Source organism: Stegodyphus dumicola, chromosome 6, assembly GCF_044657685.1.
Source record: "Stegodyphus dumicola isolate Sdum_Otavi_A_Nest chromosome 6, ASM4465768v1".
Classification (NCBI taxonomy): Eukaryota; Metazoa; Arthropoda; class Arachnida; order Araneae; family Eresidae; genus Stegodyphus; species Stegodyphus dumicola.
In genome coordinates this window covers 217,511,785-217,539,407 of record NC_140773.1, presented here as the reverse complement: position 1 = coordinate 217,539,407, position 27,623 = coordinate 217,511,785, and the positions used below count along the sequence as shown (strand labels likewise).

General features: G+C 30.0%; 1 protein-coding gene across 1 annotated transcript; it reads left to right on the top strand.

Moving 5' to 3' along the window:
• Nucleotides 1–743: 743 nt before the first annotated feature.
• LOC118179806 (cell growth-regulating nucleolar protein) lies at nt 744–24,529 on the top strand. The gene is made up of 8 exons (XM_085819515.1): nt 744–892; nt 1,296–1,420; nt 2,284–2,404; nt 3,804–3,911; nt 11,029–11,109; nt 16,560–16,695; nt 18,186–18,292; nt 24,353–24,529. The coding sequence occupies exons 2-8, from the start codon at nt 1,299–1,301 to the stop codon at nt 24,485–24,487; spliced, it is 810 nt and encodes a 269-aa protein (XP_085675641.1). The 5' UTR covers nt 744–892; nt 1,296–1,298; the 3' UTR covers nt 24,488–24,529.
• The last annotated feature ends 3,094 nt before the right edge of the window (nt 24,530–27,623 follow it).

Genomic DNA, 27,623 nt, shown 5'->3' with positions numbered 1-27,623 from the left:
AAATAAAACAGGTAAAGAACCGGTCCGAGGATACTACCCTGCGGGATACTAGATCTTAAAGGCCTTGGAGAGGAAGTTTCATTGCCCAAAGAAACGATGAACTGTCGGTGTTGTAGAAAGAAATAAATCAGGAGAATTGGTTCTCTAGGTAATCCAAGATTGGTGAGCTTGGAAATGAGCTCCTCATGCCAAACGCGGTCAAAGAATAGAATAAAACACGTAAATATATATATAGTTCGTAGGATCGTTACCATAGGAAAATCTGTAACCATAAATGAATCATGAAGCAGTAGTGCCATCTATTGTCGTCAAGACACACTAGAAATTTGTTTGGTAACAAAAAATACTAAACAAGGTCCATTTACTACATCTGAATGCTCGTATTTCTCATGTTCTGGAATGCACTCTGCTTCAAACTATATACAACGTTTGTGAAACTGTTTGTGTGGACTTCATTTGCCCAACCTTTGGTGGTAGACATGTATATCAGTTACAGAAATGCTTTAAATAAGGAGATGGCATTTTTAAATTTAAGAAATGAATTTGATAACATTGAACTAAGGCCTCGCCCAAGTATCCCAGATTAAAAGATAGTAGAGGTGTCTGGCATAAAATATCACGAGTTTCAAGATCTGTATTTTACTGAGATAAAGTTTTATTTAAAATCTACAACAGCTTCAAGACTTTAAGAGAGCATCATAAAAGACAATTATTTTACAGATTTTGTGGCAACCTAATTATTGTTACGTTATTTAGAAATTGTTTGGCAACAACCGATTTTGTGTTTATCTGGATCTCGCTATTTGAAGTGAATTTTTTTTTTCCAATCTTATTTTGCATTAATTTTCGTACTTTCTGGTTAGTATAACTGTTCACACTTCAGCTGTTAGAGGTAGGTTTGCTGCATTATTATTTGTAGTCCAGTGATCTTTGTTTGTTAAGAATTGTCTCTTCTATTCATTATAATTTAACACGTGCTAATCAAAATATTAATCATTATGCAATTGATTATAAATCTTAGTATCTATAATTTAGTTTTTTTTTTCTTCTGATGTCAGTAGTACAAAATTTCATGTAAAACTAATGCTGTGACTTAAACCTTGATTCGCTTATGAGTATTTTGCAATTAAAAAAGCAGTGTCTATTTAAAATAGAAAAATGAGAAATAAATTTTAAGCAAATATTTGTTTTTTTTTTTTCCGTCTCCTATATAAACTGATCAACAAACAGTTTTTTTTTTTTAACTAGAATAGAAAAAGATTATGTATAAGATATTTAATTAACTCTTTCCGTAGAATATGGTGGTGTTTGCATGCAACCAGTGTGGACAATCTGTGAAAAAGAATCAAGTAGACAAGCATTGTTTCCAGTGTAGAGGTTGCCAGTCTTTATCATGTATGGATTGCGGCAAAGACTTTTGGTATGGATAAAAAAGGGAAATATACCAAATTGTTAATTGTATATATTATTGCAATTAAACATTGTATAGTTAAATCATCATTATCATCTTTTTTTTTTTTATTCTTGATCTTATTATATATTTTGCTTTGATAGAAGTTTGATATGCTAAAGTGCAGAATCCCTCTTATTTGTTTGGCACTTTTTAAAGAAGAATTGGATTTTTGTTTTTGACTTTTTAAATGAAAATAGATTAATGATGTGTACATGGATAAAGTCAAGGGAGTGCGCAATGCCATTTTTGTGCAATTTTGGGATGTTCTTTTAAGTGAAAATAGATCGATGTGTACATGGATACTGAGTATGTGCAATTCTTAAAAACGTGCCAAGCATTGGGCGATTCTGCACTTTCCCCGTTTGATACATTTTACTTAAACTTAGTTTATAGTAAAAAATTGCTGTTTTGTATTATTTGCAGTCATAAAACATATAAAATGAATTAATATTGATTAGCAAAATGGGTTTTCTTTCATACATTTAATGTGTTAAACTCTTAATTTTATGGTTATCATGGATTTGACACTGTTTACAAGATTTTCAACTATTTTCACGAATGAAAGTGTAATTTAAAATTATGCATTTTGGAGTATTAAAATTCCAGGCAAATTTCTTAATACTTGTATGAGCAGTGTTTTATATCTTAATCCATGTCTGTTTATCTAAGTATAAATAGAGCATTTAATTAACGTTATCGTAAATGTACTTGAAAAAGTTTTCTGATTGTAATAAATAAAATATTTGTTTTGGCCTTCTGTTTAATTTATATATAAAATATTGTTTTTCTGTCTGTGATTTTATTTCATTCATGACAAAATATAATTTTAGGGGGGATGATTATAAAAGTCACACCAAATGTGTATCAGAAGACCAGAAATATGGAGGAAAGGATTTTAAACCCAAACCAAGCAGCAATAAAGGAGAAGTTAAGCAAGTTCAGTGGATTGAAGTATGTCAGCTTTTAACTTCTTAATATTGTATTTAATTTGTAGAAAGTTATTGCTTTCTTTAAATTGGTAAGAAAAGCATCATAAAATTTCTTATTTCTAAAAGAAATTTCAAAATTATATTATATATACTGTCAAAAGTCGTTGATCCGGAATGATCTATAATCCGGACCTCAAAGCTAAAAACTTTCTGCGCATGCGCCGCGTTGACACATGCGCATAGGCATTTACGCGTGCGCGTAAGACCTTTTACGACTGCGCATATGCATGTGAGCAAGCGCAGAATATGTTTTCGCGTGCGCATTTTACGTATAACGGATGGTATAAGCTAAAATTATCTATTTCAGTTAATGTTGATGATTGCGTTGTTCCTTAACCTTCGAATTGGATCCGGCTTATTATTTTTTGCAGACTGTAAGAGCAATTTTATAAAAGTAAACTTGAACTTTCGATTATGTCAAATAGAATTTCCGACTCTGGAGCTCCGAAAGGAACGTACAAAACGAAAGTATGTTTTGATGTTCATCAAACAAAAAGTGGCATTGCTGCAAAAAATGGATAAAGACATGAAGAATGTGACAGAGAGGTTAGTGAAAACGAAAAAGTTTCGATTGACAAGTTAGTTGGTATTCTCGGCACAGATTACGGGACTTGAATAGCGGAACTTCGTAACTGAACAAGAAATTATGTCTGTTTATAGAATTAAAGAGAAAGTATTATCACATAAAATGAAGCAACTTAACCAACTTTCATTGAAAGAAATGTTTAATAAAGTAAACAAATAAATATTAAGCTTTTTTTTTGTAAATTTTGATACCCTTAGTTTTAGATCATAATTGTTCTTTACTTCATAAATTACGGTTTCATATTTTTAATTTTAGAATTTCTGCATGCCATCTTACGAGATTTAAACTGATGATCTATAATCCAGAAAAATCGATAATCCGGAATCGCCGAAGTCCCTACGAGTCCGGATTGACTGTATAATGTATTATATTCTTAATAGAAATTTTTGATTGACATAGATCTTGATAGTACTGACAGAAGTGATTTAGATCTTGATCGTTTTCTTAACACAGTTAAATCTCTTTGGTCAGTGAATGTAATTAAACTTTTAACTGAGATTATATTTTTTGTTACACAAAGTAAATTTCAAGTACAATCAAGTCTTTAATCTGGACTCGTCGGGACTTCGGCGATTCCGGATTATAGATCATCAGTTTAAATCTGGTAAGATGGCATGCAGAAATTATAAAATTAAAAATATGAAACCGTAATTTATAAAATAATGACATACTTTTTATAATTTTTTTAAATTCCTATTTTCAGATTGTTATTTCAAAGATTAAAATATATGTTATGTATTAAGTAATATTTGATTTCTTGTGATTTTTTTTATAGCATATTAAGAAAGTCATTGCAACAAAGAATCTATCTGGGCCATTATCAAGCTTATTAAGAGAAATAACTGAATTTCAAAACATTCCAAGGAAGCGGGTTAAGTTTGAGGTGAATTCTTAAATGATTAATTTCTCTTATTTTTAATTCATATTTAAAATTTCTTAAAATACTGCAGCATCTAACTTTTGTGGACAGCTGATAACATCTGTATTGAATGTAGATCCGATATGTATCAGCTGTCTGTGAAAAGTTAACTATTTCTATTTTTCATAATAACCATGCATTTTTTGTTATTTTTTGCTTAAAATTATTTCATTATGATTTTATTAGAATTAGATAACTGTATTTTTCAGCATGATAATTAAAATTTATTTTTAATTGGTACATATTGTACATAATTTAACAACAAGCTGATAACATTTCAAGCAACAAAAAATATACTTTGTGCTTTTTAAAATTTGTTTAAAAATTCAAGGTATTTTGAAATATAAACTGATTATGTAATCACTTCTCTTTACTTAATTTACTGAAGTTTTTTTAATCAAATATTAAGAATCAAATACAGAAAAAAATCCAAAACGATCTAATATTCGCAATCACCAACCACAATTTTTTTTAGGATTTCTTTTTTTTGGGGGGGAGGGAGTTATGCTTTATGCATGCAGGTTTGATATTTTCCTCCTCATAATAAAGAAAGAAGGGAAATATTAGCATTTCAAAATTATTTAATTTTTTCTGATGATGAGCTTTTAAACAACTTTTCGCTTTTGGGAATGTGAATTCTTTATTAAATGGTTCCAAATTTGGCGAATTATCAACATTTTGGCTATTTTTGAGATTAGTTTCTATAGAAAATTTTTAATTCGGAAATCTGGGAATTTTTCGACAATATTTTTTTTAAACTTTATAACATTGATTAATTGCGGGTTCAAACTTAACCATTTTACCCACCTCAAACTTAACCATTTTGCCGACGTAAATCTCGCCAAGCAGACTTTATTAGTGACAACATATAGTATAATCATCAAAAATATTAACTAAGAAATTCTAATTTTTTTTTTTTGAATTTTATTATTATTATTTTTCATTTTAATATTGTTTAAAATTTTGTAAAAAGCCAATAAATAAAAAATAAATTTGTAAAAAGACATTAATTTAAGAATTCACTATGCTTTCGTGGTTCAACATCCTGTTTTGTCGGTTCATATCACGTGACCCCAAGTGATCTCATCTTACATAAGCTATGCTACAAAAATCTAATTCTCTCAGTAATTATTTACATTAATTTCAAGTTAAATCTTAATTTGGAATACAAGTTTAAATGCAAGAATTATTTCAATTCATACTAATAGCTTACTCAGAAATTATGTAAAACTGTAGTGCTTTACTTCGTTAGTGCATTGTCATTAGAATTGATGAATTTAATCCTTGACCTTGCCTTTTCTGTATTTTCGCCTTCGAGGGAGTTGTATGATTGCTAATTGACTTAATTACCGCAAATGGCTTTAGGACATAAATTTGAACTGTCTGGTAAAAATTCTATGTAATTGTATGCCAGTATTGAGAGAAACAATCAATATGGTAAGAAATAGCTGTGAATTGTTTTGAAAACGAGGCGTAAAAGGTTACCAGCGAGGATATTCCGTTTGGCATCAGTTTTACCATTACTGGCGATTTTATTGCCTGCACCGGCTAAACGGAAAAGTACCGATCAATCTTATTAAAATAATGCTAATGTATTGAAATTGTGTTCAAGAAATAACATTAAAATGAAAATTTTTATTTTTCCATATCATATTATAAAGTGACATTACTTTCAATTTGGACGACTTATTATACAGTATTTTGAATTTGAAAAATAAACAAGTTAATAAATGCTGAAATTGCGCTTTAGCACAATTTACGAAGCAGTTTTTAGCAAAAGCAAAATAGCTGTGTAATTAATTAAAAATGCCTTTGTTTTAATTTTTATCATGGTAAGAGATTTTCCCATGTAATTTTCTCAATATTCGTCAGTTTTCTTTCTTTATAAAATTAATTTTCACTTTTTTTCTCTCATTTATTTTCAACATATTTCTGGTCTGTTACAGAATTGGTAGGGTTAATTTTTCTTTAGTATTTTAGACAGTGTAACTTGAAAAATTTGGAAGGATTTGAAGGAAATCTAGAAGATTCCAGAAAAATGTCTTCGTGGTATTTACACATAATGGATGTATTTTATAGAAAATTTGTGATAAACTTTTACTTTTTGGAGAATTTTTGGAAGAATAATGAAAACGTAATATTTGGATGTTTTACTTCTAATACTAGAAGTTTTTTTCGTAACATGTTTATCTTCCCTTTATTTTCTCTACTTTTCACTAGACAAAGCATGGAAAATATCAAAAATGCTTCTAATCTTATAGCATGAACAGGCATTTATAGAAAGGAATTTTTCTTTTAATAACAAAATTGAAAACTGACAATTTAAAAGATTCAACTTGTCTCAATGCATCATCAGTGGCATAGCTAGGGTGGGGGAAGGGGGCATCAGTCCTCGGGCAAGATCCATGGGGTGCCAAATTGATATTACAAAATTTTAGAAAATGTTTTTCATTCTTGGCGTACAGAAGGAGGTGCAAAATCTTCAGTTGTTCCCGCGTGCTGAATACCCTAGCTGCTGCCCTGTGCATCATACACAGGGCCAGCACTACACATTTTCCTACCTGATGCATTCTCTGTGGATCCTAAATTTTGCTACCTAGTGGCTTCCTAAATTCTAAAATTTTGCCATTTTTTAGATTTTGTTGCTCAGTGTGTCACTAAATTCTAAAAATTCTGCTACACAAGCTCTGTACACCCTCTGTGGATCCTAAATTCTGCTGCCTAGTGGCTTCCTAAATTCTAAAATTTTGCCATTTTTTACATTTTGTTGCTCAGTGTGTCAATAAATACACAAGCTCTGTAACAGGCCCTTACCATATATCATTTCATATTTATTCTGCGTGTTAATATTACTAAAGAAATAAAATTAGCACATTTCCCAATACATTCTAAATGCATTTAGTTTTTTAGAAAAACAAAAATCTTTAATTAAATCCAAAAATTCTAAAATGAAGAGGAAAAGTATTGAAGAAAGAAACCGAATACATAAAGAGAAAGAAAATTATTTTTCAATGATAATATGTACAGTTATTATTATGTAAATTAAGCAATTTTAATAATTTCAGCCTTTGGTATAATTTTTACTTTCTGCTTCCTCACCAAAATGAAAATCACTTAAATAGTTTTTAAACTAAGGTTTTGAAGTTGTAAGACTGAATTTGTTTCTGGCATCCGCTTGCACACTGCATTCGTTTCTACCAGCTCTGGTAATTTGTAATTATTTATATTGTGTTATCGGTGCAAATATTTGAATTTGTTTCACGATAACTACCTTACGACGAGTTACGAGTTTGTTACAATGTGTTACTGAGCCAGCTTAGTTTAAAATTAAACTGTGTAGTCTTTGACTACTAGTCAGGGTTCGTAGCGGTCCTTACAAGTGCTTATAAGTCCTTATATTTGAAAATAAAATATAAAGGCTCTTATAGGTGCTTACTTTTTCTTTAAAACCCTAATTTCTTTTTGTTTTTAGTGCTTATTTTTGGCTTTTAGTGCTTTTTTAATGAGCTCGCATCCCCCCCCACAGTACCAAAGCCCAAACTAAATAAACAACTTTTCTTCCTTATATGGAACGTCAAATGGTGAATCATACTCCCGGAAATAGCTTTTGCCCCTTTATCTGCATTAACGTAACCTATTGTGCGCACGAGCGTACAGACAGGTGCACGTCGTTCTATTGCTCAAAGAATTGCGAAAACCGTAGAAAATTCCGGTACATTCAGTATTCTTTTTCTCCCACCCAAATACTACACACGTTTGAATTTCTATCAAGATTTTAATAATTTGCATTCTCGTTCCGCGTGGTCAGTTCATATTCGTGTTTATTACGATCATTATGCTTATATTATGAGCATATGTATGAATATTTATAATATAGTTGCAGTAGCTGCTGAAGTGTACATAAACTTCCAAAAATGGGTGTATTTTTACACAGATTAGCTTTCTGAGGAATAATATTCGGAATGGCTTAAATAAAAGGAAAGTAATCAAATAGTCAGAATAATTTTTTTTTTTTTTTTTTGCCAATACCAATACATTATACAGTACGGAGGTTGGGAGGTTCTCCCCTTTCTCCGCAAAATCTCTAATATTGAAGCAGCGAACCCTTTTTTTTTTTTTTTTTTTGTCACTGTCCAATCTAGATTGAATAGGAGTAAAAGTTTTGCGGTCTACCCAACCCAAGCGAAGAATGATTCTATTCGGGAAATTTAACGCAGTCTGTTCAAAAGTAGAATCAAAAACACGCCAGATTAGTAAGTCTCTTTCTTTTCCTTTATTTAGTTCTTTATTCTCCGAATACCAGCAGCTGTTGATTCCGATTGCGTAATATCACATATGGAAGAATTAGGCTGCATATATTGCACAAGAACATTTGCCTTAGAGATTATTAGATATTAGATAATTAATTTTGATGTTCAGTCTGAGATTTATGCATGAACACTTTAAAGAGTTTTACTGTGCTTTCTAATCAGAATATTTCTCAGTTCCGTTGGTCTATTTTTATATGATGCACATATCAAAATGTCAAAATCATTTATTTAGCCCTGAAATCTAAAGAACGGCTACAATCTCCCCCCTCCTCTTTTTCCAGTTGCGCTCGACTATACGGAATATTCGGCAATTTCCGAGCATGCGGGTTAGTTAAGCTTTTACTGTTAAAGGATGACTGCATGAAGCAATTTCCCGTCTCCTGATTAAAGAAATATTCCTCTTTTTTACTTAAATTACTTTGCTTGGAATATGTGTTAAGGGAAAACTGTTATGCTATGGAAATTTAGAAAATGTTCAGAATTTTAAGTTAAATTATTTAAATATTAATATGAGTGCAAAAATTAAATGTATTTATTATTAGGTGCCAAGCGAATACAATTAATATGGCTTATTATTATTTATTTTCTATATTTTGAACTGAAATTTCATCATTAAATCTTGTAATATAGTTTAGTTCTGCATAGTTTTTTTTCTCTCATTGTAAACTAATTCTGTAAATTGAACTGTCATTTAAAATTTAAAAAAAAAAAAAAAAAAAAAAAAAAAACTAGGTTAATTGTTTTCCATGGTTGAGGTAATGCTCATTCTCTTAATAAATATTGCATTGCTCATATTTTAGATTGCAAGTGTAATTTTTCTTTTAAGGTTATGCAGTTGTGTATAATGTAATTAGACAGGTGCTTATTTTTTTCTTAAAACGTGCTTGAAAAGTGCTTATACGTGCTTATTTTTTTAACTAAAATGTGGCTACGAACCCTGACTAGTGCACATGTTTAGTTTGAATTTGACTGTTCCTGTTTAATTAATTGGATCACTGGGAGATGTAGTTGATTTTGCTAGTTAAAGAACATTTTTTATGATCTAAGGTCTTATTAAATAAGGGATTTTTTAAAACATTTATCTGACTTTGTAGTTACTTTCAGACCTAGCGATAATTTGCTTCATGTCTGTCAGCAGTTTTGGACTATTTAACTTTGATCAGATCAAGTAAAACCTTATAGGTACATAGTCGAGAGATTGACAAGTTAGGCGATAAAACACGCAGAAACTAGTGGGAATACTGGTTTGCATGTTGAAAAAATTCTAATTGTTAGAAAAGATGCTTAAAGAGAAGGAGATTGATATAAATTAGCCAAAATGTATGGAAAGGCTTCAAATTAAAAAGATGCAGAAATATTTTGTTGAGTGTTGTTGCTACAAAATGTGAATGTTTTATAGCTTTTAATGTGTAGTTTTTTTAATATAATTTAAGAATCAGTTATAAATTACATGTATTTTAAACTATGACATGTTAATAGATAGTGCTTTTTTATTAAATATTTGTTTAAATACATTATCTAACTAGCTAATTTAATTATTTGTAACTAACTGGTCACTCTTAAAAGTTATATCTGCATATTAAAGTGAGTTATCGCCTTTCATTAATCTTTACCGTGGTCACGAGATACTGCACAAAAATGTAAACAAATTAATGTAAAATTTAATTCTTTGCATCTAGTAAGACTTAAAGTAATACATACAACTCATTACCTCTGGTGCTTTAGTGACTGATTGGAACAACCTTAAAATATTTTAACTGGGTTACAACCTCGTTAACTCTACACGAAGTTATGACACTAACTGTTTCAGATTGGCAGAGCACAACTAACTTTCAAAACATGCCTACATCAGGCTCTCAGATTTTTTCTTATCAGCAGGCCTCTCTGTAGGCAAGCAGCAGTGGTGGCAACAGCCTGTCTTTCTGTTATGAATCATCTTGATTATGATTTTATTTCCCATTTTAACATATACCGTTTGACATAAAATCTACCTGCTATTTACTAAATCTTTAAACTGAGTAAGTACGTAACAAAATGAGACATAAAAGAAAAAGTCAGCATAAAGCTAACTATTAGTAAAACATAAATAAAATTTCACTAATCTTTTTTCAAATATGTCCAACTATTTTAAGTGTAAAATATTTAATGCTACTTGATAAATTTTACAAAGTTGATTTTATTCTCAAATTTGTATTATAATTAGGTTATATTACGTTTAATAATAATGCACTCAACTTATGGATCTATTTTATTCTTAGGATTATATCACAAAAGTTAAGTTCAGGCATAGATAATATTTTTAATTGAATTTATTCAGTTCCCATTTGTTGATAGGTCCTTAATTTGTTTCATTAATTGTTCTTAAAAGTACTTAAATTCCATGTGCAGAAAATGTGTACAAACCCTGTAACACCTTATAAAATGTTTCACATGAAAAGTGCCATCCCCAAAACGGGCTTTCGAGAATGGACTGCCACCCCCCAGCTACGCCACTGAGTTTAAGGAATTTGCTCTGTGTTTTAGCATTAATTCACACTTCTTTCTATGTAAGGAATTGGAAATTTGAACTTAATGTATCATGTTACAATTATCAACTATTATATAATTTTTCATTAAAATTCTGTAATATTACTGTAGTTTTTAATGTATTTGATGATGCTATATTTTTCATTCATTAATTTAAAAAAAAATAAGTACTCATTATTTCTGTAGTATGATTGTATTATATTTTGATGTTTATTTTCATTATGAATTTGACTCTCTTAATACAGAATTTTATTAAAAACAGTTTCAAAATCACAAATAATCGTTTGATTAACGAAGCATGGGAAATATTTGCAAAGAGTACGGAAGTAAGTTTTTTATATTTATCTTGGAGATATTCATTGCCTATATTTTGTATTAAAATGAGTGAAATGTCTTTTAATTATTTGCTCAATTCCTTTTTCCAACCAATTTTACATTGAATATTCTATTTCTTTATTATTAATAGAATTATTGCATATAAGAGGTAATTTGAGAAATAAAAATTTAATAAGGTCATTAATTTTTATTTTTTATGATATTTGTTTTTATTTATATGGATCTTAAATACATGTATCTTGATTAAAATGCTGATGTTTCAGATAATACTATTTTGGAAGTAGTTTATTTGAAGTGCCAAAACAACAGGTACCTATGAGCCTATGCAGAATGCATTTTAACATTACTGTGATTGCTTATTGATTATGTCTACATGTACATATATAAAGTATCAGCATGTTAAATCAGTATTTAATAAACATCTATGTAAGCTTACCCTTGAAAATGGCACAATGCTTTATGGTTTAATCAGTTTGTATTATGCTTGCTATAATTAATTGAAGCTCAAGAAATCTAGTCATAGCATTTTTAAAAGTAGAAGTAAAGTTTGGATTTTCACATATATGACTGTACCATGTGTACAAGAACTCAAGCAGAGCAATGAATTCACAACTATGTCACTGTGAAAAGACCCTAGGTAATTATGATTAGTGCCAGCTGGCAAAAGTAATTTCCTGCATAAGGGTAAAGCACTGCCTCAAATGATATTGGAATTCAATGCTAAGTCTTCAGCAAACATCAGCAGGAGGACTAGAAGGTTTCCATCACTGTGCAGACTTTAGAAGCCAAAACCCAACCAATGTAATTTATCATAAACCATGATAAATGCTGAATACAAAGCTATGTAGCTTATCTTAGCTGAGTAGTTCAGGTATTTGTGTACTTGATCACTAAAAACAGCAGCTTAGTTTGAATAATTGTTCTTCCAGCTGCTTCAAGCAGATGAAAGAATCTGTGAATCAAAATGAGACTGAGTAAGCTGTGGTGGCTTTGTAATAGCATGAACAGAGGTGAGCTATAGCTGCTTGGGCTTGTGTAAGCCATCTGTTAAATTTTCCCCTAATTTGTGAGCTCCTTATTCTTTTTGTTTGAAACAAATAATTTAATATTAAAATCAAGGCAGTTTGAAGGATTACTAACTGAAAGCAAGAATAAAGATCACAAATTACTGAACTGCATTGTCATATCATTATAAAATAGATTATTGTAACAAAGTAATTATGAAATGATGAAGTTCAGTGAAGAAGAATAAATAAATAAAGGATTTTAATGTTTGTTAATGAGAGAAGTAACATTGCCCTGGACCTGGAGATAAAAGGATGAAAAAAATTTAATTTCTTATTTAACCATCAAGTAAAAATAAAGGAATATTTTGGAATTTGTTGAAATGATTTTAACAAGGAAACACAAACAAAACAACAACAACATAACAAGATTTCTAGTAAAAAAAGGGTAAAGTCATTAGGGAGATTATCATTCTTAGTAGCAGTGAAGCTGAACAAACTTTCAGCTTGATGAACAATTTTCACAACAAGAAGACTGCACAACATATTTTAGATTTATTTGCAATCCTATTTAAATGGGGAACCTTTTAAGCCCCCCTTTTTTTAAAATCATTGCAAGGCCTTATTGAAAATTAGCTCAGATGAAAGAGGGGAATAATGTTTTGCAATTTCTGATGTAAAACATGCTGTATAATTAAATTTACTTATTCTATTATGTAATTTTTGTTTTTTTTTTTTTAATTATTATTTTTTGCTTGTGCACAATTATTTGTGTTTGTTGTTTTGTAATAAAGTAAAACATTTATTAGAATTTGATAATAAAAGTTCAAGCCCTTTATTAAAATTATCATTGCTCATTATTGAGTATAAAGTTTAATTTGCTGGCATTCAGTGGGACTTCAGACACATCTATAAATTCCTTTTCCAGGTAAATTGAATGTGTGCATCCTTCCTCATAAGTTAAACCTAATGCCCTGCATTCATTCTGTTGGGTTTGACCTCTTCTAATAGGATAATGCACAGCATCGCAAATCCAGAGATTTGAAATTAGGGTTATATAAACATTCATCTAAGTTTGGAGGCTTGCTGTTTGGAGTCATGAAATCTCAGAATTATCAAACATATCTAGGATGCTGTGTAGTCTGGTTTATAGAGCACAGAAATTCTACAGCTTTGAATACAATTAAATTATTAACTTCTCTTCAGAAAGCATGTTGTTCATTTCCTACAGAATACTCCTGCATATACATAGTGACTGTTTTTGTACAGTTTTGTGCTCCCAAAGGGACTTATGCCAAAATTAGGTTATATCTCCTTGAAAATAGTTTTGATATATCAAATGCGAGAAAAATATTTTTAGAAGTTTAGTTATTCAGTTGCTTGATCACTGTCAAAAAATATTTATTTTTAAAAGATCATTGATTTCTATTGAAATGTAAAATATAAGGTGTTTCATCCTAATCATTGCTTGTCTTTAGTCATATTTCAACCATTTGCATTTAAGGGGGGAGGGTTGAGACGTACTTTTTTAGTCATGACAAACAGCAAAAATTTTTTTAATTTGAGTAAAATCATTAAAATTATCTGAAATCGAGGAAAATTTATACATTTGTCGAAATATTTCCATAACTACCAAGAATTTTGAGAAAATTTTTATGTTTCTGATTATAAAACTTCAATGTATAACTAGAGATTTTGCTCTGTATGCAAATTATAAAATGTATTTGCCAGCCAAATTAGTGAAACTCTTTATATTTTATAAGGTAAAACATTCAGCAAAGTTATTTAAAGAAAATTTATGTAAACTAATAGTTGTTCAATTTCAAATTTGCATTTACATTACAGTTCAACATTGATACAATTGAAAAAGAAATACGCGTTTTACGCATTTTTAAACAAATAAGGAGATTAAGTGAATAAAGTCAAATATGAAAAAATATAAAGATATACAAACACAATTACACGTTATAATCAATGCAAAATGGAAATTCATTCCTTCATTGAAAGCAAACAAATTTGGCTGGGGAAAAACTCATTAGATTATACCGCCTCTTTATTTCTTAATTTCGGCCAACAAAGTTAGGAGCATTATCAAAATATAAGCAAGAAGATTTTCTTCGTGTTGCAAAGAAGCGTTTTAGAATTGCAATTAATGTGGCTGTAGATAAATCTGTTACTAACTCTAAATGAATAGCCTTAGCGGCAAAACATACAAAGATTGAGACATAATTTTTTTTTTAAATATGCGCTTGTGTTGACTCTTGTATTTAATCAAAAATGGGCCACAAAAGTCGATTCCACAGTTATAAAATGGAGGATTAGGGTTAACTGTCTCTGCAGATAAGTTTCCCAAAAGCTGCTCAGAGGATCTGGATTTATTTTTAAAGCACGTTATACATTCATTTACAATTTTTCGAGCTAAATTTCTTCCTCCTATTGGCCGAAATTCCTGCTTTCTGCTTCATGCAATGTAGTAGTGTTTGAGAACCTATATGTAAATATCTCCTATGTAGAGATTCCATTATAATTTTAGTAAGTTTGGTCCTAGAAGGCAAAAGTTTGGGATGTTTTTTGTTTTGATCATAGTATGCATTTTGTAGACGTCCACCTACACGAAGGATCTCATTCTTATCCAAAAATGGGTTCAAATTTCATAATTTACTATTATTAATGCTTATGTTCTTCTTTAAGCAAGAAATTTTTTCACAAAATTTATTGTTTTGCACTTTGTATGTATCTTACCAATGCATCTGAAGCTTGGTTCAATTATTCTACACTTAACTTACCCTTTCTGGGCTCCCTGGGATGTTTCATGTTATGAAAAAAAACCTGAAAATAAAGCTTAATATTCTACAAAGTTTAGTGAAGTTATTAGTTAAAGATAAAAAATTATCAATAAAGTCACAATTTGAATTAATTAATAAAACTGGAAAGCTAGAAGGTTTTTAGGTCTTTTTCAAAGTTCTCATTCTAAGGTTTTTAATTTTTCAGGAGACATCTTGATCCGGGATAAACGTAATCATTGAATCACTCCATAGATAAATGTAACTGAATTGGATTTGAAGAATTACAAGCATCTGTGCCACAAGGTGGGCCAAGAGCAGCACAGCTGACAGTTCCAGTTGTGGCATGGTTAGAGCATTAATTGGGTAAACTTGATTTGCTGCACAGTAAACATGTTTTCACAGCTCCGTCTGTGGCCTTTGAGACGATATAAATCACCACACCAAAAGCTTTTTCAGATGCATCGCAGAATCCATGAAGATCAATAATGATGGGCTTCAGGTATAAGAATGAATCTAGGAATTTGTAATTTATTAATGTCTGGTAGCTGCTTTAGAAATTTTAACCAGACTTTTAACTCACTTGATGGAATGGGATTGTCCCAATTGAGTTTATTTTTCCACATTTCTTGAAGAAATATTTTGGCCTTGGTAATAACTGGACCGACAAGACCCAATGGGTCGAAGAGTCGATAGATGGTTGAAAGGACTTCACCCTTTGTAAAATTCTTGGACAACTGTTCAGATACCTTAAAATTAAAACAATCTGATGAAGGTCGCCATAATAAACCAAGAGTCTTAACTGTAGGTTGGTCTGATGAGATTATGTATTCCTCGGTTTTACTGTCATTTAACAAGTTTGGATTATTCAAAACCCATTTATGTAATTCCTTAGCTCCTGCAGCTAAGATGTTTTGGTAACTCAATCTGCAATTTTTTGCTTCTTCTAAGTTATTAGATCCATATAAAATGTCATCAACGTAATGTGTCATTAATTAGTACCTTCAATGCCTGAGGAAATTTCCCTTGTTCATCCTCCGCTAATGCTCGCAGTGTTCTAGTTGCTAAAAATGGAGCACATGATGTTTCATAAGTTACTGTTTTCAATCTGTATGTCTCGGAGAGCAAACATACTCAATTTCCACAATATCCATTGTAAATCTCTATCAACTCCATCCAATAGTATCTGACGATACATTTTCTTGATGTCTGCACTAAATGCGTAGAATAATTTTATTCTTCTCCTAAGTATATACAGAAAATGCCGCTAGAGGGCTAAGGTGTGTACATGTAGCTAATGATGTAACACTCTTTATATTTTTCTTTTTTAGATCATAATTTCCTCTATCATTTGAAATTAATTTCATATAGAAATCAGCTATTTTTCTGTATGAGGATAAAAACCAAATCTTGGAAAGATTTTAAAATTCTCGATTAGAAGTTTTATTGTCTGTTGAGGTATATGTGGTTTCAAAAATTTTAAAGCAAATAAAAGGGGAAGTATGTAATTATGTTGTTTTATGTCACTAATTTTGTTCCACTTATCATCTGTGTCACAATAAATAGATCTTTCTCTGTGATATATTAGTGGTTTAATTTCTTATTTAAAAAATTTTAATATGTATTTTACTTAAGTATGTACTTTATTTTAAGGGAGAATCAAATGTTTCCACCGGTGAACAAATAAATGTGAATGGCAGCACAAATAATATGCCTATTAAAAGAACATCAGATTTTTCAGCAACTCCAAGTAAAAAGATCTGTGTGGAATCATCTGGATCATTTAAAGGTATATTAATTTGCAAAAATTTCTATATGTGTTAATATGTTGGATGCCTGATTCATCTGAAAGCAGACATTTTATTTATTTTTTCATCCTCGCATGCATCATTTAGAAAACAACAATTTATGAAGCAGTATTTTTGATTGGATTAGGATTATTTAATTTAGGTATAATACAGAAGGGCCATTTGCCTTAACTGTATCTCAGTTTTGAGTGGAGCATGCCCTGAAGTTCTAACCAAGGATGTCATAATCTTTCTTCCTTTAATACCAAACTTATGACAAGATCCTTGGTTTGGCAGATATTTAATTACCTGTTTTGCAGTGACACTGTAGAGTCATTAGGTTATTTCAAAGCTGGAGAGATGAAAAGTGAGCAACGCCGTTGCTGGAAATCGAACCTCTGGAATACGCGCCCAGCATGCTGACCACTACACTAAGAAGGCGGGAGAAACACCCTGTATACCCCCCTTTTAAAGGGTGACTGGGATTTAGGGGACCCAATTGCCAAATCCTGGATATGGAAAATCAGCATCCACCACCCTTTTGGTTTGGGCGCCACTGTAGGGTCATTATTTCCAGAGAGATGAAAAATGAGTAACGCCTTCGCCAGGATTCTAACTGCGGATTTCTGGAAAACGCACCCAGCGTGCTGACCACTACACTACAAAGGCCTGCTGAAGGCAGGAGAAACACCTCATAATAAAATCACAAACATCTAGGCATGTTTCCCAAATAAGGTTAGAAGCAGGAAGTGCCTTTGGTTAGCTATTTAAACTATCGTTTGGGAAACATTCAGTTTTGTTATTTATTTTGATATATTCAATTTTGCAGCTTTATTTATGAACTTTGTGAACTGAGCCGTTTTGATTTCTACTTGTGTAACATCCAGAGTAGAAAATTCTGTTTTATTGGTTTAATATTTTTTAAAAATTTCTGGAAATAACTATATTCTAGATTAAATTGTCATAATCATGGCATCTGGATGATTATTGCAGTAAACTGAAAAATGGGCTGATTGAGTAGAATTTATATCAATGAACTAAGTCATTTCTGATAACACATGGACTAAACAAAATTCCACTAAGGATCAGTTTCCACTTAATATTGTACTTCTTTTATAATAGTTTTTGTATTGTCAGATCTTAATCAGTTTCTCTTATCTTCAGAAATTCTTTATGAGAAGTATTTGAAGATAGATGATATATTGATAACTCATTCAAATCATAAATACTAATTGATTTGATTAACTGTCTGAATTTATTGTAGTTAGCGTAAAATTTTTTTAAACTTTCCACTTTTCTTAAGCACACACGTAAGAGTATAAAAAGTGTAACTCAGAAATTTGCCTTTTATTAACTAAAAATCAGGAAGAGAGGCTGTTTTTATGTTACTTTTCATAAATTTAATCTGAGAGCAGTTTTTGAAATCTTAGCTATGTTGTGAAATTTAAAAAGAAATTGTTAATGAACTTTATTTTATTTATTTATTTTTTAGAGAATAAAATTGGATTGAAGGATGCATTTAAATGGAGTGAAGCCATAGAGAGAATATTACAAAATAGTTCTGAAAAAGCTATGCCTCTTAGAAAATTGAGAAAAGAGGTAATATTTTTTAAAAGCAGATCATTTTAATAAGAATAATACATTTAATTTCAATTTGTTAAGATCATAACTAAAAGTTTATAAGTTGCTATTTATGTAATACCAAAATAATAATATACGTACTTATAGTTTAAAATTACTTGCTGGTTAGGTAATACAAAACTGTGTATTAATTGTAAAATTGTATTTGATGTACTGGTGCAAATGGAAAATCATTGTGGATGAGTAGGAGATACAATTAATTGAGCCCATTCTGCAGTTCTGTTTGGATATGATCTAGTGAATCATCTTTTGTTGACCACCTCCTTAAAATAATCATCATTGGAAGTAACCAATATTTCTGAAAATGTGAACAAACATTGGTAATGAACATAAATTTCTCTAAGATCTCTACTTTCACAGAATATTTTCATTATCTGGAAGTAATATTTAATCAGTTTTCTTCTCACCTGTACTTGACCAGTCATCTTGCAGTAAACTTCTTGATTTCAGAGACTTCTTATGGCCATTTCTTTATGCTTTTTGTGTTTTAAGCAGAGCAAACAACAGGACACAGTTTTTGCTCTGCTTGAGCATGTTATGCCTTTTCCTAAATTGATGCCATTTTTGCATACTCATGCACTTGATCCTCTTAGTATACAGTGTTATTAAATAAAATTTTAAAGACTGCTGTGCTGTGGATACTTTATTTCACTGAAACATCATTATAAAATTATAGTGAATTTAAGTGTGGAATGCACTTCTGTAAATTCTTATAAATCAGAATCACTGAGGCAAATGCACTTGAAAATGCATACTGAAAACAGATCAGATATGCAATAGAAATTTACGAGATTGGTTGAATTTCATTAACTCTTGCTAGTGTGCGGCAGGCTCTTTTATAGGCTAGTAATATACTTGTGGACATTTTCTACAGTTTTATTTCTATTCCTTGTATGTATTTCAAATTGAGATACTTCCAGGTGTCACTAATTTATCAGTAAGTTTAACATGCATTTAATATAAATGATTTGTGCATGTAAATCTAAAACAAATTTACATCAATTTGTAATTGTATGAATGCATAAATATGTATAGCATTTGCAATAATATAGACTCGAAATTCATATATTGGGCTTTTCAGAATGCAATTTCTTTCCCCCTTTTTGAAATTAATCAGCAGAGTGATTAGTTGTATTTTTAACCAGCCAACTTCATTCTAACTATTATCGTATATTTTGATAGCTGATATTTCAAGACTTATTTGTAAAATTTTTGTTTGAATATATGAAATTTTTTTTGGAAGAGGGATGCACCATTAGGTATGGGAATCAAAAGCAGCATTTTCAGCATATTTTGCTTTTTTGTTATTGAAAAGTAAGAAGGCTGATCAAGTGTTCAAGCAAGAAAAAAAAGTTGTGTGATGTGTATGAGAAGATGTATAGACAGAAAGTGCCAAAACTGGTTCACAATGTTACATTGTAGTTCTTTTGATACTAAAGATGCACTGCATTCTATAAGGCCTGTTGAAGCTGATAAAAACAAAATAAAAATATTGACGGAAGCAGAGTGTTGACTAACAAAATGAGAACTCAATAAGAGATTAAATTTGTCAAATTCAACTATTAATGACTATGTGAAATGACTTTTAATTCAAAACTTGATGTATGGGCTCTACATGTGCTCTACATGTTTTAATTCAAAACTTGATGTATGGGCTCTACATGTGCTTAAAGAAAAAGATTTGCTCCATTGCACCGACTTCTGTGATTTGCTTCACAAATGTCAAGAAAATGATCCATTTTTAAAGCGAATCCTAATTGGCGACCAGAAATTTATGTTGCAAAAAATATTGAATCCAAGCGATCGTGGAGTAGAACAGATAGTTGTCTCAAAGCATTTCAAAAGCTGATATGAATGAAAAAAAGATTGTGCTCTTTTGTTTGCTGGGATTTCTAAAGGAATTATCTTTTCGATTCTTAGTTTTTTTTTTTTTTTAAGCTTCTACTAGGCACTTGACAGTGCAATTAAATGAATACATTTCATTATTTAAGCATGCATGCTTTTAAAATTCATGATATAAAATTATAAATAATTTGTGTAAAGAGAATTATTTGATTTATTGTTCCTGTTAAACTATATTAACATTTATTTTTCTCCTTTTAGTTGATTAATTATTTTTTGAGTTAAAAGCTTATTTGTTTTAAATCTTTATATATATGTATATATATATATATTAAATAAAATTAATTATATTATCTCCTAAGATTAATTATAGTAGAATGATCTGAAAAAAGTGAATCCATACTTAGTAAGTTCTATTTCGAAAGATGTTTTTTAAGTAACTTGAATGTAAATTGTTAAAAATGTTTAATGAGGACTGGAATTAAATCATGAATAACAATTTTAAAAGGAATAAATTAAAAGCAAGAGTTAAATTAAATGCAAGTAGTCATTGATCAGAAATTAGTTGACTTTTCAAGGGGAACAAACCAATTCCCGTTCAAAGAACAATAATTAAGAAATAAATACGAAGGTGTTTCGTCCTTTACTCGAGCAATAAGGCTAAGCCAAACTGGCAATTCAAGTCAGGCCAAACATTTCCGTGAATTCTTTCTAGTTGGGAGTGGGCAAATTGTTCTCTTCGTGTCTGACTCAGAATGGTTGTGTTCAGAAAATTCTTTAGCGGTAGGGGGGGCTTTGAATTATATCAGTCGGTAAGACTTGTGTGAAGTAATTTATGGTGTGGGAGGGACTAGGAATTCTTGAGGGACGTAGGCTGTGAAGCTCTTATTTAAGTGAAACCATCCGTTAAAATTTTTTTTGTAAATACTAGTGAATGGAAATTAATTAAATTTCTGGCTAATTGTCGTTTCGTAACGATGAAGAATTTAAGAATTGAAAAAAGGAATTTTCATTGTCAAAGAGCTATTTGACAGACTAAAGATTATGAAATAGGCCCATTTTTTTAGTAACAGCATAAGTCTGAAGACAATTAGCTTTTTACATTATATACAGCTTAGTAATTACACTATGTACAAATCCTTCAACTGATAGTTATCCAACTTATACCGCCTTCTCAGGCTTAGGAATAAATTATCATATCCCTATCAGTTAAACGATTTAGAGTGAGTATTTAACGCCTGCTCTTTTAAGGCAATGGTTAATAAATTGATTGGGTATTAGATTATTTTTGAGAATTTTAATAAGGAAAATGAATTTAAGATCATTCATGTATTTTTTATTATTATTTTTTTAATTTTAGTGACACATTATAAATCAAATTACGCAATTAAAAAATCGTTTTTCAGCAATGACTAATCACACTTTTATTTCCAAAAATTCTGTTTCTTGAAATAGTGTTACAGCGATTTTACCGAAAAAAATCAGAAATTACATGAAAAATCTCATTGAACTTCATTTAGAAGATTTTTCCCACTCTGTCTGATGGTGCAAACAGTAAACCTATGAGAATTTTAGTTTGTTCTATGAAAAAAAATTACACCGTGTTTACTCTTGTTTATAGTTGCACGTTTTTGCAATTTTTCATTGTGAAAGTCTAGTTGCTACTATTATGTGGGGAAATCTACTACACAGTATTGTACACTTTAATGCTAAAACATTACTGGTATAAAAAATACATCATAATAAAATTAGTAACACCAAATATTTCCAGATTATGTGCTGTTTATTAAATAGTCTTTTAGCCAGTTGCATACAAAAAAAAAAAAAAAAAAAAAAGCATTTTTCTTTTTATGGTAATATTCTTATAGACATAAAATTCACAAATAATCTTTGTGAAAAGTTTGACAAAAATTCTAATAGTATGCTACATAGTTCATAATAAATAACTTTCTCTGGAGATATCAGTATCACTGTTGTAATGTGAATCGGTGTCTGAAGAATCTCCGTCATTCCATGAAATGGTATCTTTGTTCCCCCCCCCAAAGTGTTGGAAGTACCACACATTCATCATTTATTAATGCATGAACATAAGAAAGAAGTTCATTTTCTATCATTGGAAAAATTCCATGCTTTCATACCATGAATGCTCGCCTATATTTGTTTCTTGTAACAATTGTTTGGATTTTCTCCAGTCCCTTATTAATTTTTAGTTACATTCCATTCTTTTTCAGTAGCTCTGTTTCCATTCCCTTCAGCATATTCAATAATCTTCAGTTTAAAGCCTGTTCGTACAACTGTTGTTATTTCTAAACTTTCCCATATTCAAGGGGAAAAAAAGAAAGAGAGACCCCTGGAACACCCTTTATGAAATATTGGCAACGATTTTTTTTTTTTTTTTTTCTGTAACTTTAGATACGTGCAGCCCAATAAACTTAGAGCACTTTCTTTAACAAAGAATGAGTTGAAAGCTTTAAAATGAGGGTGGATAAGAAATCCTGCTCCAGGAAGCTTTTCCATCTTCTCAGGGTTAGCAGGCAATTCCTTATCTTGGAGTGACCACTGAGAATGTCAATGGGAGTGACAGAGCAGATGAATCCATTATGAGTACTAGTTCTGGGAGGAGTACAGTTGATAATTTTCTATTTTCTCGATGAAGGTCAAATACGCAACTGCGACTTTTATGTGGGGAAAATATTTTGACGATATTTTTTCTGCTTCAAAACGGGAGTGCGACTATTATGCTAGTAAACAGAGTACACGGATAAATTTTAACTGATGGGAAAGTTTTAACCGTAGTGCCGAACATCCTGAACGAATTAAAAAATTTGGCTTGTTAAAAATTTTTAAAAAGACATCTCATTAAATCATTCTTGTTTTAGAATGAAGAGTTTGTTTTGTAATATTTAAAAATTCCAAATCCTTATAATAGATATATTTTAGGAGAATAGAATTAAAAAAAAATTTTTTTAATTTTTCCTTAAAAGAATATAATGTTATGCACCATAATAAAATTAAGAAAATTCACTTTAATAAACTGAAAGGCCAAGAAAAATGTATATAAACTTCTTAAATCAGGGAGAAAAATTAAAAATGGCTAGGTAGATTTTATTGCAAATAATTTTAAACATTTTTAAATCCATAGTACTTTACAGAAGCGATAAGAATCACATGATGTAATGACATCATAATCGTGAAAGCAGTTTGTCTGGAGTGATGTGATGCCTGGAAAAACCAATTTTTCCTTCTTGTGCTTGAGGCTGCAGCATACAAAATGTTTATTTTATAATCTTGGAAAGTTTCAAAACATTTTAACCAATACATTTCTGTGTTGAAATTTTTAAAATCGCAGATATCAAATAGTAGGGGGGAAAATAGCAGTTTTTAAAAATTCAGAAATTAAATTAGTCGTCATACAAGTTTAATTTAAAGGATTTTTTTCATGCTTTATTTGATGGTACAAATTGTAAAATTCTGATATTATTAGTTTATTCATTAAACAGAAATAGGTAAAAAATGATTTAAGCATTAAATAATAAAATCTGAAGTTTTGAAAAAATGACTTCACCACATTACATGAGCAGTGTTGTGCAAAATTTGAACTCGGTAGCTTATCAGGAAGTAGTTTGAAAATTGTTGATAAATGCTTTTGTCAGGCATTTTTTCACTACTTTCTCACTGCTCCTAGGTACTTAACTTTTCATTTAAATTCCTTTACACTTTCAGATCCTTTGAAGTATGTTTTCAGACACGCTATATTACAATTAAAGAAAAGCAATATATATAACAAAATGAAATTCCTGTTTTGATGCCGATTACAATATGTTATCATTCCATAACTCTTTTACTAGCCCCTAAATTGCTGAGATTTCCTATAAATTTAATTTCGATTATTTTCTCTTACGTTAAAACATTTGTTTTTCAATGTTCAAAGATATTATTTCAAGTTTTAATTCTTGCATTAACATTCTGACCCTGGTAAGAATCACTTGGATCAGTTTTTTTGTTAATTTCATAAATGTTCTGATCATCAAGGTGCTCCCTGAAAGATGGTAAAAAGTAATGAATGAAAATAGTTAATATATAATTCAATAAAATATTTACATATTATCAGAAAATGTTTTATTGATGAAATAATTTTAATGTATGTATTACTTTTGCATTATGTTGTATTTGCAGGTTTTTGCAGAATATATTAAATTTACAGGAGGAACTTGTTCTACGTCTGGTGAAGAATTTAAAAAGAAATTCAAGGCTGAACTGTCAAATGATAAGTTTTGTTTGTATAAGAGCAAGGGAAAAGACATGGAATAATTTTATCTATTTCAATATAATAAAGTTTTTATTTAACTGAAACTGAGTATTGATTTGTTCATAAAACATTTTCTTTTGAGATGTAGTTCTGAATCTCAGTTAATCATTCTTGATCTTTATCACTTAATCTTCTCTCCTGAGGCAAATAACCCTCGAGTGCTTAAATGTATTTAAGTAACTAAACCATTTGAGTTTCCTTGGAATGTGTATTCTTATTTGGCAGTTTTATTCATGATAAAATTCTGTTTATACTTGGTATACATATTCTTATTGACCAGCATTTATTCATGTAAAAATCCATTTCTTATGTTTTTTATAAGATTAAATACACTCTTTTCCTGTCAGATTACTTGATTAGTCAGTTATTATCTAGTTCTTAAATTTTCTTACCCTGGATTTAATAGATACATAGTTTTCCATGCTTCTGTGTTAAGACTGGTTTTTATATTAAAATTATCTCCAAAAGGCCTTATTTTCAGGTATTGTGTTTTTTTTTTACCGTACAGTCTTTCATTTATTGATTTACAGGAGTCTACATTTATATGCATATTCTTATATGAGAATTGCATTGAACCTTATCTCATTTTTGATGTTATTTAAATTTTTGAAGAGGCAAGGTGCACATCATATCAATCATTGAAGGAATAAGAAAGATTTATCTATATTTAGTTTTATAAGACGACTTTAGGTCTTACCTCTGGATACTTTAAAATCATGATGAGGCCCAAAGATATTAACAAAATGGCGTTTAGGACAAAATCATGTATAGATATATTCCTTAGGTTGAAATTTAATTTTTATCAATCTGCTATGGACATTATTTTAACACCACTGTGAAGAAATATATATATATATTTATTTAGGTGTCATAATTGTAAAGAGTAACACAATTAAGGATCATGTTAAGGATTTAGAGGAAAAGGAGCTTTTACATTGTTTCAAGAAGTTGGTATAGAATGTCTCAAAATAGTAAAGAAGTAAAACAATTTTTTAGATGGCAGTGCTGAAATTGGCTATTGTTTTAATAACTTCTACCCACCATTTTATTGCATGTTTAATTATAAAAAAGCTGCTGAATTTTTTATTTTATGAAGATATTGAAATTTAAATTTCATGAATCATTAAATTAATGAATGAATTATTCTCATATATGTGTTCTTAATTATTTGTATTTATTTTCATATTTAAAAATGGCATTTCAGTTGCACCATATAAAAAATAAATAAATTAAAAGCCATAGACTGCATACTACGTTATCACCTTAAAAAAAAAAAAAAAAACTGAAAATTTGGATCTTACTAAAAGGCAATGAAACTGAATTATCTAAAAGATTATCAATCAAAAATTATCCACACTTCATAATTTTAAAAAAGGACTGTGTATCTTTTATAGATTATTCATCAATAATTTTGCAGGTAATGCGAAACTGCTACCAAATCCCAAACAGAAAATATTGAGATGAATTTAGCTAAAGGTAAATGAATATACCTAAAAAAAAAAAAAAAACTTATTTGGAGGGAGAGTTAGAAATTGTTGCACTTGCATGTAAGTTGCAGTTGGAGCAGTATTTCTGCAAGAAATGAATAAAACATTGAACAAAATTCTGAAGAATTTATAGTGCAAAAAGTTTTCTTTCATACTACATATAATTAATTTTATAAATTTTTAATGTTTAATATCAGCTGGAGTACTTCCTTCCTCTTAAGTAATAATAATAAAAATAATGTGAGAAAGTTAAAACATATGAATTTAAAATTTACCCTTAGTTTAGCAGAAGCTGGTACAGCCAAATTGGTTTTAATGTCACTACAAAATCATTTACAACCTCCTTACAAAACGTAGCAAATTTAAATTTATATATCTTTATTTTTGGTTGAATATCATCTTCATCTTCTGATTTCATCAGTATGATATAATTTAAAAAAATTATAACATATTAAATGAAATCTTAAAAGGTTACAAATAATGCGAAGATAAATTCTGGCTGACAAAGTTGGTTTTTCAGATTTTTATAAGAGCAGCAGTGGAAATTTTTCTGAAATGGATTTAGATAACACAGGTTCCAGAAATAGATATCAAGACATCTTAAGGGAATTATTTGTTTTCCTGTGTTACATTGTAAGGATTATGTTAATTTTATTAACAGTTAAATTTTGAATTAAACTTCCTTTCCTATCGATTCTTAATTTAAACTTACCACTTCCGGCCAGAACGTAGTTTTAGAATCACGTCTGAATGCTAATGAGGAAGAGCGGTATTTAACAGCGAAGTTCTACTGTCTTAGGGAGAGAGATACCAGATATTCTGGCTGCACACGTCCGCCTTTTTAGGCTACTATCTCGTAAGCTATTATTACGCTCGGTCGTACTTTAGGCCCTTGATAGCTTCGCAGTGCATTAGCGTTAAGGGTCCAACTCTGTTAGAATCTTGATAGCGTCGGCTATATCTCTTTAGTTAAGATTAGTTTAATTTAATTCTCTTCAGTTCTCTTCAGTTCAAGCCTAAGTGTTGGCTTTATTGTACACCTCCAAGAAGGAGTTCTGTTAAACTTTAGCTGAAATAATAAAGAGTTATTTCACCCTTCTTGTTGTTTTCTGTCTCACGAACTCAAGCAATTATTCGCTTACTAGTTCTTAAGATTCTTAACTTTCAACTGTAACTTAGAATTACAAAGTGAGGAACTCTACAAAATAAGTACAGATTTTGCCATCCAAAGAAATACACAGTGGACAATCCTACAATGTTATTAACCAAATTTGTTAAAATGTAAATCTGTACTGAGTTCTGATTTGTGCAAATCAAATTTTTTTAATATCATATCCTTTAAGCTTTCCAATATTATAAGAAAAAAAAGCTATGAAGACAGTACATCCTATGTACTGGAGAGACCTATGTGGAAAGCTGTATTACAGCACCTTGTATTGGAGCAAAATATAGAAATTAAAATAAAATTAATTTCAAGAAGTTTTTGTTTATATTGTATAGGAATAAGAGGTGCATGCATATATATACAGTGGATGGACAAAAATATGGAAACAGCTTGTGAAATGCATGTTTGAAAAGAAAGATTGATTTTAATGAAATATGTAGGTGGCGCTGGTGTTTTTGACTACTGACGCCACCTATACAACTTCGT